Source organism: Musa acuminata, chromosome BXJ3-4, assembly GCF_036884655.1.
Source record: "Musa acuminata AAA Group cultivar baxijiao chromosome BXJ3-4, Cavendish_Baxijiao_AAA, whole genome shotgun sequence".
Lineage (NCBI taxonomy): Eukaryota > Viridiplantae > Streptophyta > Magnoliopsida > Zingiberales > Musaceae > Musa > Musa acuminata.
The window spans coordinates 45,718,125-45,732,615 of record NC_088352.1 but is presented as its reverse complement, the minus strand read 5'-3'; the positions used below and the strand labels follow the sequence as shown (position 1 = coordinate 45,732,615).

General features: G+C 47.1%; 3 protein-coding genes across 3 annotated transcripts; 1 reads left to right on the top strand and 2 right to left on the bottom strand.

Annotated features, from left to right (window-relative positions):
- Positions 1-1,002: 1,002 nt before the first annotated feature.
- Positions 1,003-1,923, bottom strand: LOC135636782 (putative gamma-glutamylcyclotransferase At3g02910). The gene has a single exon (XM_065148819.1). The coding sequence runs from the start codon at positions 1,758-1,760 to the stop codon at positions 1,224-1,226; it is 537 nt and encodes a 178-aa protein (XP_065004891.1). The 5' UTR covers positions 1,761-1,923; the 3' UTR covers positions 1,003-1,223.
- A 201-nt stretch (positions 1,924-2,124) lies between these two features.
- On the bottom strand, positions 2,125-4,248 carry LOC103982586 (uncharacterized). The gene is made up of 2 exons (XM_065148818.1): positions 3,241-4,248; positions 2,125-2,491 (listed from the first exon to the last, which is right to left on the bottom strand). The coding sequence occupies exon 1, from the start codon at positions 4,225-4,227 to the stop codon at positions 3,271-3,273; it is 957 nt and encodes a 318-aa protein (XP_065004890.1). The 5' UTR covers positions 4,228-4,248; the 3' UTR covers positions 2,125-2,491; positions 3,241-3,270.
- A 2,613-nt stretch (positions 4,249-6,861) lies between these two features.
- LOC135634828 (protein RGF1 INDUCIBLE TRANSCRIPTION FACTOR 1-like) lies at positions 6,862-8,475 on the top strand. Its single transcript, XM_065145467.1, has 4 exons — positions 6,862-7,115; positions 7,217-7,408; positions 7,510-7,725; positions 7,829-8,475. The coding sequence occupies exons 1-4, from the start codon at positions 7,047-7,049 to the stop codon at positions 8,093-8,095; spliced, it is 744 nt and encodes a 247-aa protein (XP_065001539.1). The 5' UTR covers positions 6,862-7,046; the 3' UTR covers positions 8,096-8,475.
- Positions 8,476-14,491: the final 6,016 nt, after the last annotated feature.

Genomic DNA, 14,491 nt, shown 5'->3' with positions numbered 1-14,491 from the left:
CTAAAGAGGCGGAGAGATAGGAGTGCATATATGGCAATAGAATTGACGGCATGGCTCGTGGGAAGCGTAAAGCACCAAAGAAGAAACGCAATCAGATCCATTTAGCTTACATCATCATGAAGAGAGATGAGTGGGGAAACGAAGGGTGTAAGGGCCCATTAGGCCAGTCCAGCCCATGGCTTTCACTACGGTGGGTTGAGTTGATTTGGAAGGACAGCATGCTCGAGTCGATGGTGTCGTCGTCATGACTACTTCGAGTCATGGAAGATAGATCAGGAGTCCCAGCTTCAGCCTTCAACACCACTTCGACTCGTGGAAGACAGATCCACCAGTTTCTACTTCCGGCTTCAACCTAATCGAATCGTTCCCACCGTCACCAACTACGTTATCCTGTAGAGGCAAATCATCTCCACTCAGCCGTCTCTAGGCTGCAAAGCCACACCAACCCCCATCTCCGCCACAGCAAATCTGCCTAAAGTAGTGGACACGGTGGTCGCTTCCATTACCTTCGTCGTACGCTCCTCTTCGCCGATCTCTAAACGCAGCGGAAGATGTCACCCTCTTGACTTTTCTTCTCTGTATTCCTTGCTTTCGGTGACACCTGTGTCCTATGACGAACGTTCCAAAAGAGCAGCATATCAAATTGCCAACTTTGTCCACCTCTTCCCGTTCGTCCAAAAAAGGTGTCGTCCACACGAAGAACAAGAGGAAGCAAATTGAGAATTTGCTTCAAACCTTCCTCTCCACCGTCACTCGATGATTTCATGACCTGAGGCATCATTCTGAATCCCAATTTGGAGGGTAGACCATAGATTCCAACCGCAGCACGTCGCCTCACATATCTTTTCTTGAATGTTGATGAGTTCTTTTGAGCTGTTCATGGCATTGCAGCTTTGAGGCGAGGCAGCCAAGCTTCTCATTACGTGCACTCTTCCTACTAATTGATATCGGAACGTATCAGCGTGTCTCTGCGCGCGCACACACACACATGATGGCAATTGATATCGGAACGAGCATAAGATTTCAGCTGAATATGACCATTCCATGTGAGCAATCCCAATTCATCAAGCCCAACTACAGTGGCGACACAGCAAGCCAAATTGCTTGCTCTGGTGAAATCTAAGAGGGCTTATTACAGAGATGTTAGAGGAAGGAGAAAGAGAGAAACCCGACGCAAACGAAGAGCAGAGGAGAGGAGGAGATTGGCATCCGGTTAAGTACTATTAAGTCTGGGGCGAGGCCAAGAAGATGCGGATCTGGTCGAGGAAGGTGATGTCCTGCGGGCGATCCGCGCGCTTCACGTACCCCTTGGCCTCCTTCTCCGAGTACACCTTGTACCCCGTCTCCTCGTTCCGCCTCCACAGCTCCCCCGCGTAGCTCCGGTGGGCGTAGTAGGCCTCCGCGTCCACCTCCGCCGCCTCCTGGCCGCCGTCGCCACCGACGACGACGACGGAGATGGGGAGGCGCTCGTAGTGGCCCTTGCGGGTGCCCTCGAGCTCGTCCATGCGGGCGAGGGCGCGGGGGGAGATGGCGTACAGCTCGCCGGACACGCGCTCGCCGGCGCCGGGGAGGTTGAGGAGGAAAGGGACGCGGTAGGGCCCGCAGACGAGGGGGAGGCGGCCGGCGGTGCGGGCGGCGCCCACGAAGGCGGCGTCCCCGGTTCGGACCATGTCCTGGAGGAGGCCGTGGTTGGAGAAGCCGCGCTTGAGCGTGCCGTACGTGAACACCAGCCGCCCTTCCATCATCCCCTCCGCCCCCATCGATCGATCGATAAAGTCAACGTACGGAAATCCCACAATTCCTCGGTCTCTTTCCCTCGCTGTCTGCTGACAATTCGATCCCCCTCTTCTCCCACCTCTGTCCCTCTTTTATCAGGGTTTCATGGAGAAAGGAGGAAGGAATTTGGCCCCTTGGTTGCCCTCTATACAAAGTATGGCTATAAAATGTGGCTCTCTCTCTCTATCTCTCTCGCTCTCTCTCTCTCGTCTTCTTCTTTAGGAATGCAGGGGATTGGTGGCTCAGGAAACCGCATGTGGGGCCCATTTATACAGCGGATCGTTTGGGTTGGTTTGTTGGTCCATTGATTGGATCTCAGCCGTCGGTTCATTGCTCCGGATCGGAAGAGGGGGCTGTCTTCGACTTAACTCAAAGGTTCCCGGTTTTCAGGGGCCCGCACCCAAGGATTTGAGGGGGTCGATCGGGTATGGAAACAAAGGGAGTGGAAGAACTGTAGATGTTGTTCGTGCACCGACAAAACTGGGAATCTTGACTGAATCATCCGAGACATCGATGCTGGGTGACGTGGGACTGGTAGAGGAATCCAACGTTTCCACGTTGAATCACAAAGAAATGAAAGTTCGGATGAGCATTTGCCTCATCTCTAATGCGATGGCTATGGGCTGGGCCTTTACGTGTCCATGGAGATGACCGGCTAAGGAACGAACTCAACAAGGGTAATGGGTATTCTGTCACAGTCTCGTTGACTTGGAATCTGTCCGTTTGATACATAAAAAAAGTCAAGCCTGGACAGAATCTGCACTACAAGTAGATGGATGTAACTAAAAGTATTGCATGGTTTGAACAACTGGAAAATTTACATTAGTTACTGTCGAACATGGAAATCCATAAGAAACATTTCACGGAAAATAGACAACATGACCTTCTTTAACCGGTGGTTCCGTAGCAATATTTCCATCTCCAAAGGAAAGAATAAACGAGACCCCTCTCCCCTCTTTTCATTCCGTCGTTAACAATAATTCTCTGCTCGGGCCGTTTGAAACTTCGTGCCTGCGGAGACGCTCCCTGTTTGGCACAGACCGGAAGCAGAGCATGGCAGCAATGGCGGTTCTCGACGTGGGAGGACCGTGTCAGTTGTCGCCATCGTGGTTGCCAACGACCACAGCCCAATCGTCGCGCCTCGTTCGATGGGACGAACGTGAGAGGCGACGACGTCGTCACGTGCACCAACGGACGCACCCTGCACGTGCGATCCCTAAAGAAGGGCCTCCGTTGGCACTTTCCCCTAAGAAACCCAAACTATTTACACTATTCCGATCCCCCTCCTCAGTGCGGTTGATAACCGTCTGATGGACATCCCACGGACCTGATTATTATCTCATTTATCCGTGCTAATTAATTGATTATATTTACAAAACGCAAAAATATGAGACGGCGGTGACAATAGTAATAATAATTAGCCGACATTAATCAAGAGGCTAAAAGGAATCTCCTTATACGCACCTCTTTTCTCCGAGTCGAGGGTGGTCATTCTCACCCCCGCCACAACGGTGACCGCTGTTGAACTACCCTCATCGTCGACTTCTGGCGTCGGAATACCTTCATCGGGCTCGGGAAGTGCCACCTCCGAGACCCCTTCCCCCTCCCCACCTTGCGGCCGCCACTCGCATCCGGCGAGCGCCCCGCGGCCACCGACCTCGACCTGTACAGCTTCGCCCCCGCCGTCTCCGCGGATGCCCTCCTTCCCAGGGCCCACGAGAACGGCCAGAACGTAGCCCACCCTTTGCCGCCTCCAGACGGAGGAGACGGTTGCGCGACGTTGCCGACTTCGGAAGCTGTGGAAGTCACCGATCTCGTCCTGAGCAGCTGGAACCCCACCGATCGGGACCGCCGGAAGGCCGGTTCGCTATCCATCAGCCGCGATACTGGACCCACCACTCCGATCCCAACGCCCCCACGCTCTTCTCCTCCTCCTCCTACTCCTCCGGATCTGGCGAGATCGGTGGAGGAAAGGGACGACGAGGAGGACGACGAGGAGTAGGAGGGGAAACAACCGCAAGGGCGGACGTTGGCGCAGTCCGGGCAGAGACGGAGGAGACGATCGCGGAGGCAGGAGGGGCAGACTCCGTAAAGGGGCTGCGCGTGCTGTTTCCGGCACTTCCACCCTTCCTCGTCATCCCCCGCCGCCGCTGCTGCGACTTCCTTCTCCCACCATGGAACCGCCTCCTCCGCCGTCGATCCCCGGTCGCCCCTCATTCTCCGCCGTCCGCTCTTCTCGTCTTTGTAGCAACAAAGCGAGACAGAGAGGGCGCGAAGATTTCGGCTTTCACTCGAACTGCCCTCTCCCGTAACTCGCCAAATCCTTCCTTTATAGGCCACAGAAGTAACCGAGTCGAGCCGGCACCGGTTCACAGAACCGGGATGGGGCCCGTTACCGCATGAACCGGCGGGCCGGCTCTCCGCTCTCCAAACGCCATTATCGGCATCCATATTTACGGCTGATGCCACGACTCCCCTTCGTTCCGTCCCATAACTACAGGTACTATAACGACAAGGATGGATCGGACATGTTTCTTTAATCCATGTAGTAGGTGGTCACACAACTACCACTTGCGAGCACAATGTCGCCAGTTTCAACACTTAATGGTGCCCCAGTCAATCAAACACTGCTACAGGCATAAAGATACACAACGTCCTTATCTGTTCATTTCAAAGGAAAGCCGACCTCAAGAACGCCGTCCGTCGTCGGTCGTCGTGGCTGCTAATGTTCCTAAGCAACTCATTCAAGTCCGCTGGCGCCAGCATTAGATCCTACTGCTCCGCAAGCCTTCCTTTCTCTGCGCTTTTTTGGATCCAATGGGACGAGCGCAGATGGCAAATCTCGAAAGCAGAGATTTGATACGACAGGCGTTGACATAGTGGGCGGTAATATGGCAGCAAAGATGATCGCCGTGTCGGCGGCCTTTCTTTATGCAACAGTCGAGTGACTAACTCACTGAGTCAGACCAGGTGGACCTGGCTGCGTCCACGAGTCATCAGAAGAATAAGAAAAGAGTTGGGCGCCGTTACCGCGAGGTTTTTTACCCTACTGTTACTGCCATTGCACGAGAAGAAACGGTGTGTTCTGACATGGATAACATGTGCTCTGAAACTTCCACTGCTTGATGCAGGTCTTGGGTGGGGGGGGGATCGCAGCAGCTGTGTCGAGCACTCGGGGACTTGTCAGGCTGGGTGGATATGGACACCTATGTGCAGCCATCTCTTCCGAGAGCAGGTTCTAAGTGGAGTTATTCTTGCCACACAATTGACGGTACTGCCTAGAAAAAGCTGGATCTCCGTGGGGTTTCTCTTGCCACGAACATGGAAGAGAGGCAGAGCAGGTTTGAGCCGAGCATCAGACCTGTGACAAGCCCATCATTTCTTCACTGGCTAATGATTCGATCATGTGGGCCGGATGGAGCCCTGACGCCAATGAGTCAATCAATTGCTCGAACACCTGGGGGACAAACGCTCTCAGCTCAAGATCTGTCTTGTGGAATCCAAACTCTCACCCGATCGGCAGTTAAACGTCAAAGTCGTCTCTTGAATCTAAATGGCTGAAGAGGATGTCGCATCCAAGCTATTAATTCAGGTACGAAGGGGGGAGAATTATGTAGCAGTAGTCATTCGTCTTCTTCTTCTTCTTCTTCTTCTTCTCTAAGAGATTGTTCATGGAGCGAAAACAGTGGCCAATGTTCTATTCCACATGGCATGCCGGTTCCTGTGGAAGAAATATGAAGGAAGCTTCCTCTTTGAATGAGATCAGACTTGCACAGGCGAGGTAGGCGAGGGTTTGAAGTTTGACCCAGAGCATGCGCTTCGTCAACAGAGAAACCATCATGATTTCGTTCTTGATGACGCTAAGCTCCGATGATCGTTCGTAGGCAAAGCGAAGAGAGAGACTATTTGGGATCAGCATAGCTTTATGAAACGGGAAAGCAACGCATTCCGATCGCAAGCCAAAAGGGCACATCTCCACCGCGTCGTCAACGCAGGCACATCTCCGTGGATGGAACGCCGTTCCCTCCCGGCAAGATCCATGTCGTGCCTTAAGTCGGGGTGGCGAGCACTAATGCTAGGATGCCATCCGACGAGGGCTGACGTGTAGGCAATCCAGGCCCACGTCACAGCCCAACACATCCACGTCGGCATCCATTGGACTGACATGGGACTCGGATGCAATCATAGCCGTCGGTCTCCGCTTCTCGAATTCCTCAATTTTTAGATTAACTTAAATATTAAAGAAATATTATCGTATCGGACAATCATAAATAAATCGACTTAAACTATGGTTGATTTAAGAGATGCTAACGAAAGAAGTGTCGACATGAAGAAATCAGTACATAGCTGATCTTTATAACTCGAATTAGCATGACAAGTGTGCATCAGACATCCACTCGACATGATTGGAAGATGACGCTTTGATTCTTCTTCTCAGTCCCATTCCAGTTTTGCCAATGCACTACAACAAAAGAAATTGTGCCACCTGCTAGTGGCCTAATAATTTTTCCTTGTTCTTCCTTCCATATCATAGATAAAGGCAAAGCATATTCCTGCATTTAGTGTGCTTTACACAGCACCTGGGATCATCTTCCACTCGTGAGAGAGAGAGAGAGAGAGGGAGTGATCCACCAACATCTACCACACCACACAGAGACCCATCTCCTACTTGACTTGACCCACCCTCACATCTTCCAATGCACAAGACATAGCTCACCTTTATGAATGCAATATCTCCAACTTGGCATAGGAACTCTTATCATGACATTTGGGTTCCAATCTTAATTGCTTAATGACACCTACCAAAGAATAGTGTGCTGTCGTAAGATGCTTGTCAGCATGAGGAGAAGAAAGTCCACATTGGAGGCATCCAAATTGTGGATCATGGCATGAAATTGCCCTCCTCAAAGGACAACGCATTATATTGAACAATGTTTAGTACGTTTGACCAACGCCAATACTGTAATTTGGTTTAGGAGAAATAGCGGAGAAAAATATATGTAGAAAAGACATGCATGAGAGTGATGGGGAGAAGAAAGAAGCGAGGCTTCCTTGCAACCAACGCATCTTAATCCTTCTCCATCCTCATCCTCCCACTATACCCCCTTTCTCTCTCTCTCTCTCTCTCTTTCTCAAGTCTACAAAGACGACTTTTCTACCTGTCTCGGTTCCCTGCAGAGACCTCTGCTCCCTCGTCTCCTCTCTTGCCATAAGCTATTTGATTCCCACACCAAGAATTAGCAGACGGAAGGAAAGGGGGGAGTTTTCCGATGATCCAGGTGGCGATCGATCGAGAATCTCCGTTCAAAGAGCTTGACAGCAAGAACAGAGGAATCATGGTGAGATTTTTGTCTTGTATTCTGAAAGATGTGGCTTTTTCTCGTTTCCTTCTGCTGGTTTTGTGTTTCCGTGCGGGGTCTGATACTACGGACTGGAACAGGGAGCGGGAGGGAAGGAGGAGGAGCAGTGGCCGCCGTGGCTGCGCCCGCTGCTGTCGACGAACTTCTTCGTGCAATGCAAGCGGCACGCTGACGCCCACAAGAGCGAGTGTAATATGTACTGTCTCGACTGCATGAACGGCGCCCTGTGCTCCCTCTGCCTCGCGCGTCACAGCGACCATCGCTCCATCCAGGTCCGTTTGCATCCCCCAGAATCGTATCCATGTTCATCCCGCAAGGGACGGAATCGTTGCGAGGATGATGAGATATGGTTTTCTGCTGGCATTGGTTTCAGATACGACGGTCGTCCTACCACGACGTGATCCGAGTCTCGGAGATCCAGAAGGTGTTGGACATCACCGGCGTGCAGACCTACATTATCAACAGCGCCCGCGTCGTCTTCCTCAACGAGCGCCCCCAGCAGAGGCCCGGCAAGGGCGTCACCAACATCTGCGAGGTCTGCGAGCGGAGCCTCGTGGACTCCTTCCGCTTCTGCTCCCTCGGCTGCAAGGTTTCCCCCTCCCTATCACCTTCTTCCGCACCACCACTATCAAAATCCAATCTTTCCGCTAATTTCTCCTCTAACCAATTGTTCGATGAAATCCCCATTTCAGATTGCGGGCGCCGCCTCTGACTACAACAGGAAGAAAAAGAACCATCCCCAGAAGAAGAAGAACAAGAAGAAGACGAAGCAGTCAACCGCGGCTTCCGACTCAGACGCCTCCGACACCAGCACGAGCCGCGGCAGCGTGAAGAGCAACGCCACACAGAGCTTCACCCCATCGACGCCGCCGCCGACCGCCGCCAGCTTCCGCAGCGCCAAGAGAAGGAAGGGCATCCCCCACCGAGCCCCCTTCGGAAGCATAATGCTGGAATTCTAAGCCCCCCCCACCTCGCATCACTATTACCGAGGCTTCGTAGCATGTATTAAACCACAGTAGTATGTACTCCGCAGAAGCTTCCATCAATCTCTTCTCCACAGCAAGCGCCAGAACATCATCCGCGGCACTCAGTGCTTCTTCGTGTGGAGGCCGGTGCCGGTAAACACACGAGCAATCGGAGCAGAGCTGATGGAGAAGACCTGTGATCTGAATAAGCTTTGAAGGTATAGTTGTAGTGTTTGTTGAGATTTTGTGATAGAAAGGTTTGTAGACTCTGTAGTAACTGTGAATATGTAAAGCTTGGTGAATCCACAAGGAGAGATGCATGCCTGCAAACCACAGGAACCTGTGGGAATAAAAGAATTCATCTCGCTTGTTCCTATCTTTGCGTGATTCGTGATTCCCAATGCACCGTGTTTGTTCCTGTGAATGATTCCTCTTGCAGCAGTGTTTCCTCGCTCATCATAACGTAACGAAGGAGGAACGAAGAGGAAAGATGCAGAGGGCATATGGGTCGAATTTGGGTATTGCGGTACCCAATGACCAATGAAAGCGGCTCTCGCGGTGGCACCCACGCGGGTCCCGCCACGGGCGGCTGCCGCGTTCATGTGGTCCGCGAGTGTGAAGGAAGCGTAAGCGAGGCCGTCTACGTGGCGACCTCCCATTGGAAACTAGACGTCGTGCACCATGCCGCCTCCGTCAGGTGGGTTTGGCGTTTGGACGACGGTCAGACGTTGGACCACATGTCGGCAGACTTTTAACCGCTGGGACCCATGTGATCCTTGCTCTCCGTCCGATTAATTCTATACGGTCGTGATTTGATGGTGTAAAGATCTTTTCCGCGTTCGTGCGCGTCGGATTCATCGGTCTTCCCCTGCGAAGTAAGAGTTCTCCGAGAGACGATGGATCCCGTCGTTTAGTTTGCAGTGATATTTGCTGCTTCGCCTTCGAACTCGCGACTCGTTTCCACCGCCCGAAGCGACCCTGCCACGCGGTTGCGCATAACTGGATCCGAACGTGGTTTGCTGTTTCGTGCGGGACGCCGCCGCCATCCTCTTAGAGTCCTCGACCGCCACGCGGCGCTGACGTTCTATTTCGGTACCCACTTCGGCACCCTCTTCACGGGCCGAGATAGTGACCCCAAGCAGAGAGAGTGGGTCCCACACGTCACAGATGCGTGATCCGATGTGTGCTGTACAATGACCCGGGGGAAGGAGTCCAGATGGAGACGAAGAGTGGCGCCCACCGTGCCGTCTCCTCCACAGACTTGCACTCAACTTTAAACCGCGCGACCTCTCTCGTCTTTACGTCTCACTTGGGCTCTTTGGATCACACCACACCACCGGTAGCCTAAAAAGCAGCCACCGAGGGATTCGTGGTAAGCGTGGAAGGAGGCCCCCATCCTCGATTCCTCATTCATTACATTCAAGTATTTCCCTTCTTCTTCACGTCATTTGGCCGCTAACCCTCTTAAATGAAACCAGTAAGACATCATCGATCGCCATAACCATAACCCATCTGCTCCACAAGCAGTGCACTGCTGCACCCCATCTCGATCGTCACCAATTAGGTCGGCGTCCATCGCTCTCCAATCATGGTTAGGTCTGCGATTAAGATGGTAAATATTGGCTTTGTCATATATGCTTCAGCTTGGCCTCTCCTTTGTGGGCGAACGGTGGTAGGACAAAGGTTGGCGAGCTGCTTTCGTCTCTTGTTTGCTTTGACAAAAGAGGACGGGTGAGGTGTTTTCAGCACCAAATCGACTGTGGAAGCGACATGGCATTTCGTTTAGGCTGCAATGGAAGACCGCCACTTTGCACCGGCGACTGCATCAAAGTCTATCAGAATTGCCCGTCTTCTCTTCCTTTCAGACCATCAGTGAACCAGTACTGATGGGTCATCTTCTCTTCCTCCGGAAGCATGCATGGTTCAAGTTCCGGGCGAGACATGCCCAATTATGAGGTTGGTTGATGTGCACATCAAGATAACCTGCTGGTGTCTCCCATCTTAATCGCCTGCTGATGCTGATAGCATTGTCATGGATATCAGCTAGCTTTCGGCAGAGGATAGAGACATAGGAAGATAATTATCTACCAGTGTTTGTCTTTATCTCTCACTTCTAAATTATATGGACCAGATTGATCTCTGAATTAGATACGGAACAGTGACTAATCCACTCTTCAAGCTGCTGATTGGTTCATATGGCATGTAAAAATTAAGTTGTTTACATTGTTTTCATCAAGCATGCACAAAGACGATTCTTTGGCAGCTTCTTGCAGTAATTGCAGAGAGAGAGAGAGAGAGAGAGAGAGAGAGAGAGAGAGAGCTTCCAAGCAAAATCCTGTGATGTTTGTACGTGAAGCAATGTGAAGATACATATGCTACTCACAGGTAGAAACAGTCATTGGGCAACATGAATGAACTACAGGGAATAACACTACGTTGACATTTTAAAAGGTAGGTTTAGATGACATCTACAGGCGTTGACTTGCAACCCTAACCCTGCCAATGAGAATGAATCGCGATGAATGGTGATCGTTGTCAAAGACTTTTTGAATTGAGAAATAAATTTAGGAACATGATACCTGTTGGTTTTTGTGCATTTGATTATTTCGATGTTATTCTACACATTTATCTTCTCGATGAACGTTGTCAAATTTGTTTAGCTTGCTCACATTTTCTAAGTACAAATTTACTTTGTGTTTCTCATGCGTTTAATTACTCTCACAATTTTTATGCATTTATATTACGATCTAATTTTAAGTGTTTGTAATGCATTCCCAATTGAAGTCGGTATAATGGGCTCTGCCCCACCTTTCCTTTCTAGTTGGCCCATGCTACTATTTAACGAGCTCTAACACACCCCTGGATGGGATGGTTTAATTGTTGAATAATGTTTTGATTATTATGTTAGATTATGTGATCCTATTTAATTATATAAGATATATTATAATTTTAATCATATGGATTATGTGATAAATTTTCTAATCATTTATTCTAGACCCTCTAAAAGAAATACTATATATTTATTCGCATCTCTTATATTTCATCATTTATAGTGATCCTATGAATAATAATAATAATAATAAAGAAGAGAGCCTAGTTTATCTTCTATATCGATTCTTTTGCTTTTGGCTCTAACTAAGTTGTATTTATGTATCCAAAGAAAAATATTTTAAATAACATCGAAATGTATACATTATACATTTCATATATCGTTATTTGATTTTAGAATGTGATATTATAGTTTTTTGATATAATAGAAATATAATTATAACTTTTATACTTATATATTCGACATGTGAAGGAGTGTCAATAATTAAGAGATGATTCCATCGAATGATCTTCGAAGAATTATGCTTACCTGACAATGCCCTCAAGTTAGGATGAGTACATAATACAATGGCCTATATGAGCTAAATGTTATATGACAAATAATTTAACCAGCATAACTAGTTTTTCTTTATGTAATCATATGTTAGCAGTTACTCGATTGAGCAACTTCATGTGATTTTTCTGAAACATTGGACATTAATTAAATTTGAATCATCTGTCAAATCTTCAAATGTTACAGTCGATTGTTTTTTTGTTGGTCTTGCACCTCACTTAATATTGGCTAGCAAGATGATAAAGAATATAATATTAACTAATTATCTTCTACTATGTAATCATCACGTGATATCCAAAGGAGGAAGAGAAGACAATGGTCATCCCCTCCTCTAGTGGTTACCCATGTATGTGGATGATTGTCCAAATCAGGTAATCGTAAGCTTCCTTCTTATCTTTTATATCCAGAAAGACTATCGTAAGTTTCATTCTTATGCTTTATTATTGAAAAAATAGTATTAAGCTTTCTTATCGTCATTTATGACAAGGAATTAAATGCTCATCGACAAATTTATCTTTCTTGAGAAAAGAAAAAAAAAAAGACTCACGTCGACACTCAAAGACATCGAAGGGATTGTATCATGAAACCTCTCTCGACCTTAGTTTTTGTGCATGTGACATCACGAGAGCTCTGATAGAAGATAAGATTTCCCTAACTATATGAGGAAATCTTTCTATTCTGTTGAGGGAAATCCTTTATTATGTTGAGGAAAATCATCTCTCTTAATCTGTATAAATAAGCTAAAGTTATTTCAATAAAGCTTCTTTATTTCTTCTTCAATAAAGCTTCTACAGTAATTGTTCTTATCTTCTATTATTTTCTTCATGGTATCAGAGCAGTGAGAAAAGCGAAGTTTCGCTCTTGCCTTTGGCCAGCGACCAACGTCACTGCAGCGATCTGCTTTTGCCCTACTCACGAAGCCTCTAACTCGTAAATCGGTATCCTTAACAAGAGCACCATCTTACGAGGGCATGATAGAAAATAAGATTTTCCCAACTATATGAGGAAATCTCTCTATTCTGTTGAGGGAAATCTGTATAAATAAGCTAAAGTTATTTCAATAAAGCTTCTTTATTTCTTCTTCAATAAAGCTTCTACAATAATTGTTCTTATCTTCTATTATTTTCTTCAAGCTCGACGTTTCTATCTCAGATATATCTTAAACGTTCTCATGCACATGGGTCTAGACCACATTAGGCTGACTAAGATGTCAACGATATTTTTCTCTAACATTTTTTGTTCTAGAATGAGGGTCTAATATTATAGAAGGCACATGAGTTAGGAAAACTCAACCAGCATGATTAGAAATCTGTCACAATGGGGACACAAAGGCTAATTGTGCCCAAGGTATGTGAGTTGAGAAAACCTAACCTACATGATAAAAAATCTATGATTGTGGAGGTGCAAGGTCAAATATGTCTGAGGCATATGAGTCGAGAAAACTCAACCCGTATAAAAAAAATCGACAACAATGGAGGCACAATACAAAATGTCTCGAGGCATGCAAGTTAGGAATACCCAACTCGCATGATAAGAGATCCCACTATGATAGTTACGCAAGGCCAAATATCTCTGAGGTGCAATAGTTGAGAAAATTTTATCTACGTCCGCCATGACTGAAGTGCAAGGCCAAATGAGCTCGACCCATGTGAGTTAAAAAAACTCGACCCATTTAATAAGAAATTTGCCATGGTGAAGGTGTAAGGCCCAATGTGCCCAACACATGTTAGTTGGGAAAATTCGATTCGTGTGACGAAAAATTTATCATAGTGTAGGTGCAAGACCAAATGTACCAAAGGCACGTGAGTTAAGAAAACCTAACCCATGTGACAAAAAATCCACCACAATGGAGATATAAAATCAAATGTGCCTGTGGTGCATGGGTCAAGAAAACCTTACTAATATGAAGAAAAAATTGTTATAACATAGGCATAAGGCCAAATGTGCCCGAGATGGGTTAAGAAAACCCAACGCACGTGATGAAAAATCCATCACGACGAAAGATAAAGCTAAATGTGCTCGAGGTGTGTAAGTCAGGAAAACTAACTCGTATGATGAAAAATCCATTACGATGAATGCACGAGGCTAAATATGCTCGAGGTGCGAGTCAAGTAAACCCAACCCACGTGACAAGAAATCCACCACGACAAATGCATAAGACTAAATATGTCAAAGATATGTGAGTTAAGAAAACCTAATCCATATGACGAGAAATCCATCACAATAGAGGCATTAGACTACTATGTTTGAGGTACGTGAGTCGAGAAAATATGACTAGTATGACGAGAGATTTGCCCTGACCTATGAGTAGAGATCTAGAACTCTCTCATGTTAGATGAACTAAACGTTGTATTTCGAGCTCTTTTCGTAAGAGCCTCGAAGCACCCCTTCAAAGAGGGACAAATAATAAATAATTCACCATCAGCTAATCATCATCCGATGCATAATTATTATATGGTATCTAGAGGGGGGGAGAAGATGAATGTCACATCTTCACTTGTCTATCCACGTGGCTGCTCTTGTGGATGAAGGTCGAAAGCAAGTAATAGCAAGCTTTCTTCTTGCTCTTTATGACCAGAAAGATAATCTAAATTTTCTTCCTGCCCTTTATGGCTACTAAGATAATAATAATTTTTTTTTTCATATTTATTTCCAAGGTAATCACAAGCTTCATTCGTGTCCTTTATGATCAAGTATAAATACTCATCTTTAATATTATAAAAGGGGACAAACTTACCTTTCTCGAAGAAAGAAAAGAAGGACTTCGACATCCACACTCAAAGATGTCGGGTTACTAATTTGAACGCTATAAGGATCAGATCGAAAAATCTCTTTCGACATTGGTTTTCGTATAGGTAGTATCTCGAGAGTTCGACGTTTTTCTCTTGGAGGCATATTAGAAGTTATTGCGTATACAAGTTCGGATCACGTTGAACTTATGATAATGTCAATGATTTTTTTTTCTAACATAAGATTTGTTGACTATAATGTTACAATGCCTCAATATG

Bases quoted from the DNA above. Each gene is read 5' to 3' on its own strand.
- LOC135636782 (XM_065148819.1), bottom strand. From the start codon at position 1,760: ATGGGGGCGGAGGGGATGATGGAAGGGCGGCTGGTGTTCACGTACGGC.
- LOC103982586 (XM_065148818.1), bottom strand. From the start codon at position 4,227: ATGGATGCCGATAATGGCGTTTGGAGAGCGGAGAGCCGGCCCGCCGGT.
- LOC135634828 (XM_065145467.1), top strand. From the start codon at position 7,047: ATGATCCAGGTGGCGATCGATCGAGAATCTCCGTTCAAAGAGCTTGAC. The intron at 7,116-7,216 runs GTGAGATTTTTG...GGACTGGAACAG, and splicing joins GCAAGAACAGAGGAATCATG to GGAGCGGGAGGGAAGGAGGA. The intron at 7,409-7,509 runs GTCCGTTTGCAT...CATTGGTTTCAG, and splicing joins GCGACCATCGCTCCATCCAG to ATACGACGGTCGTCCTACCA.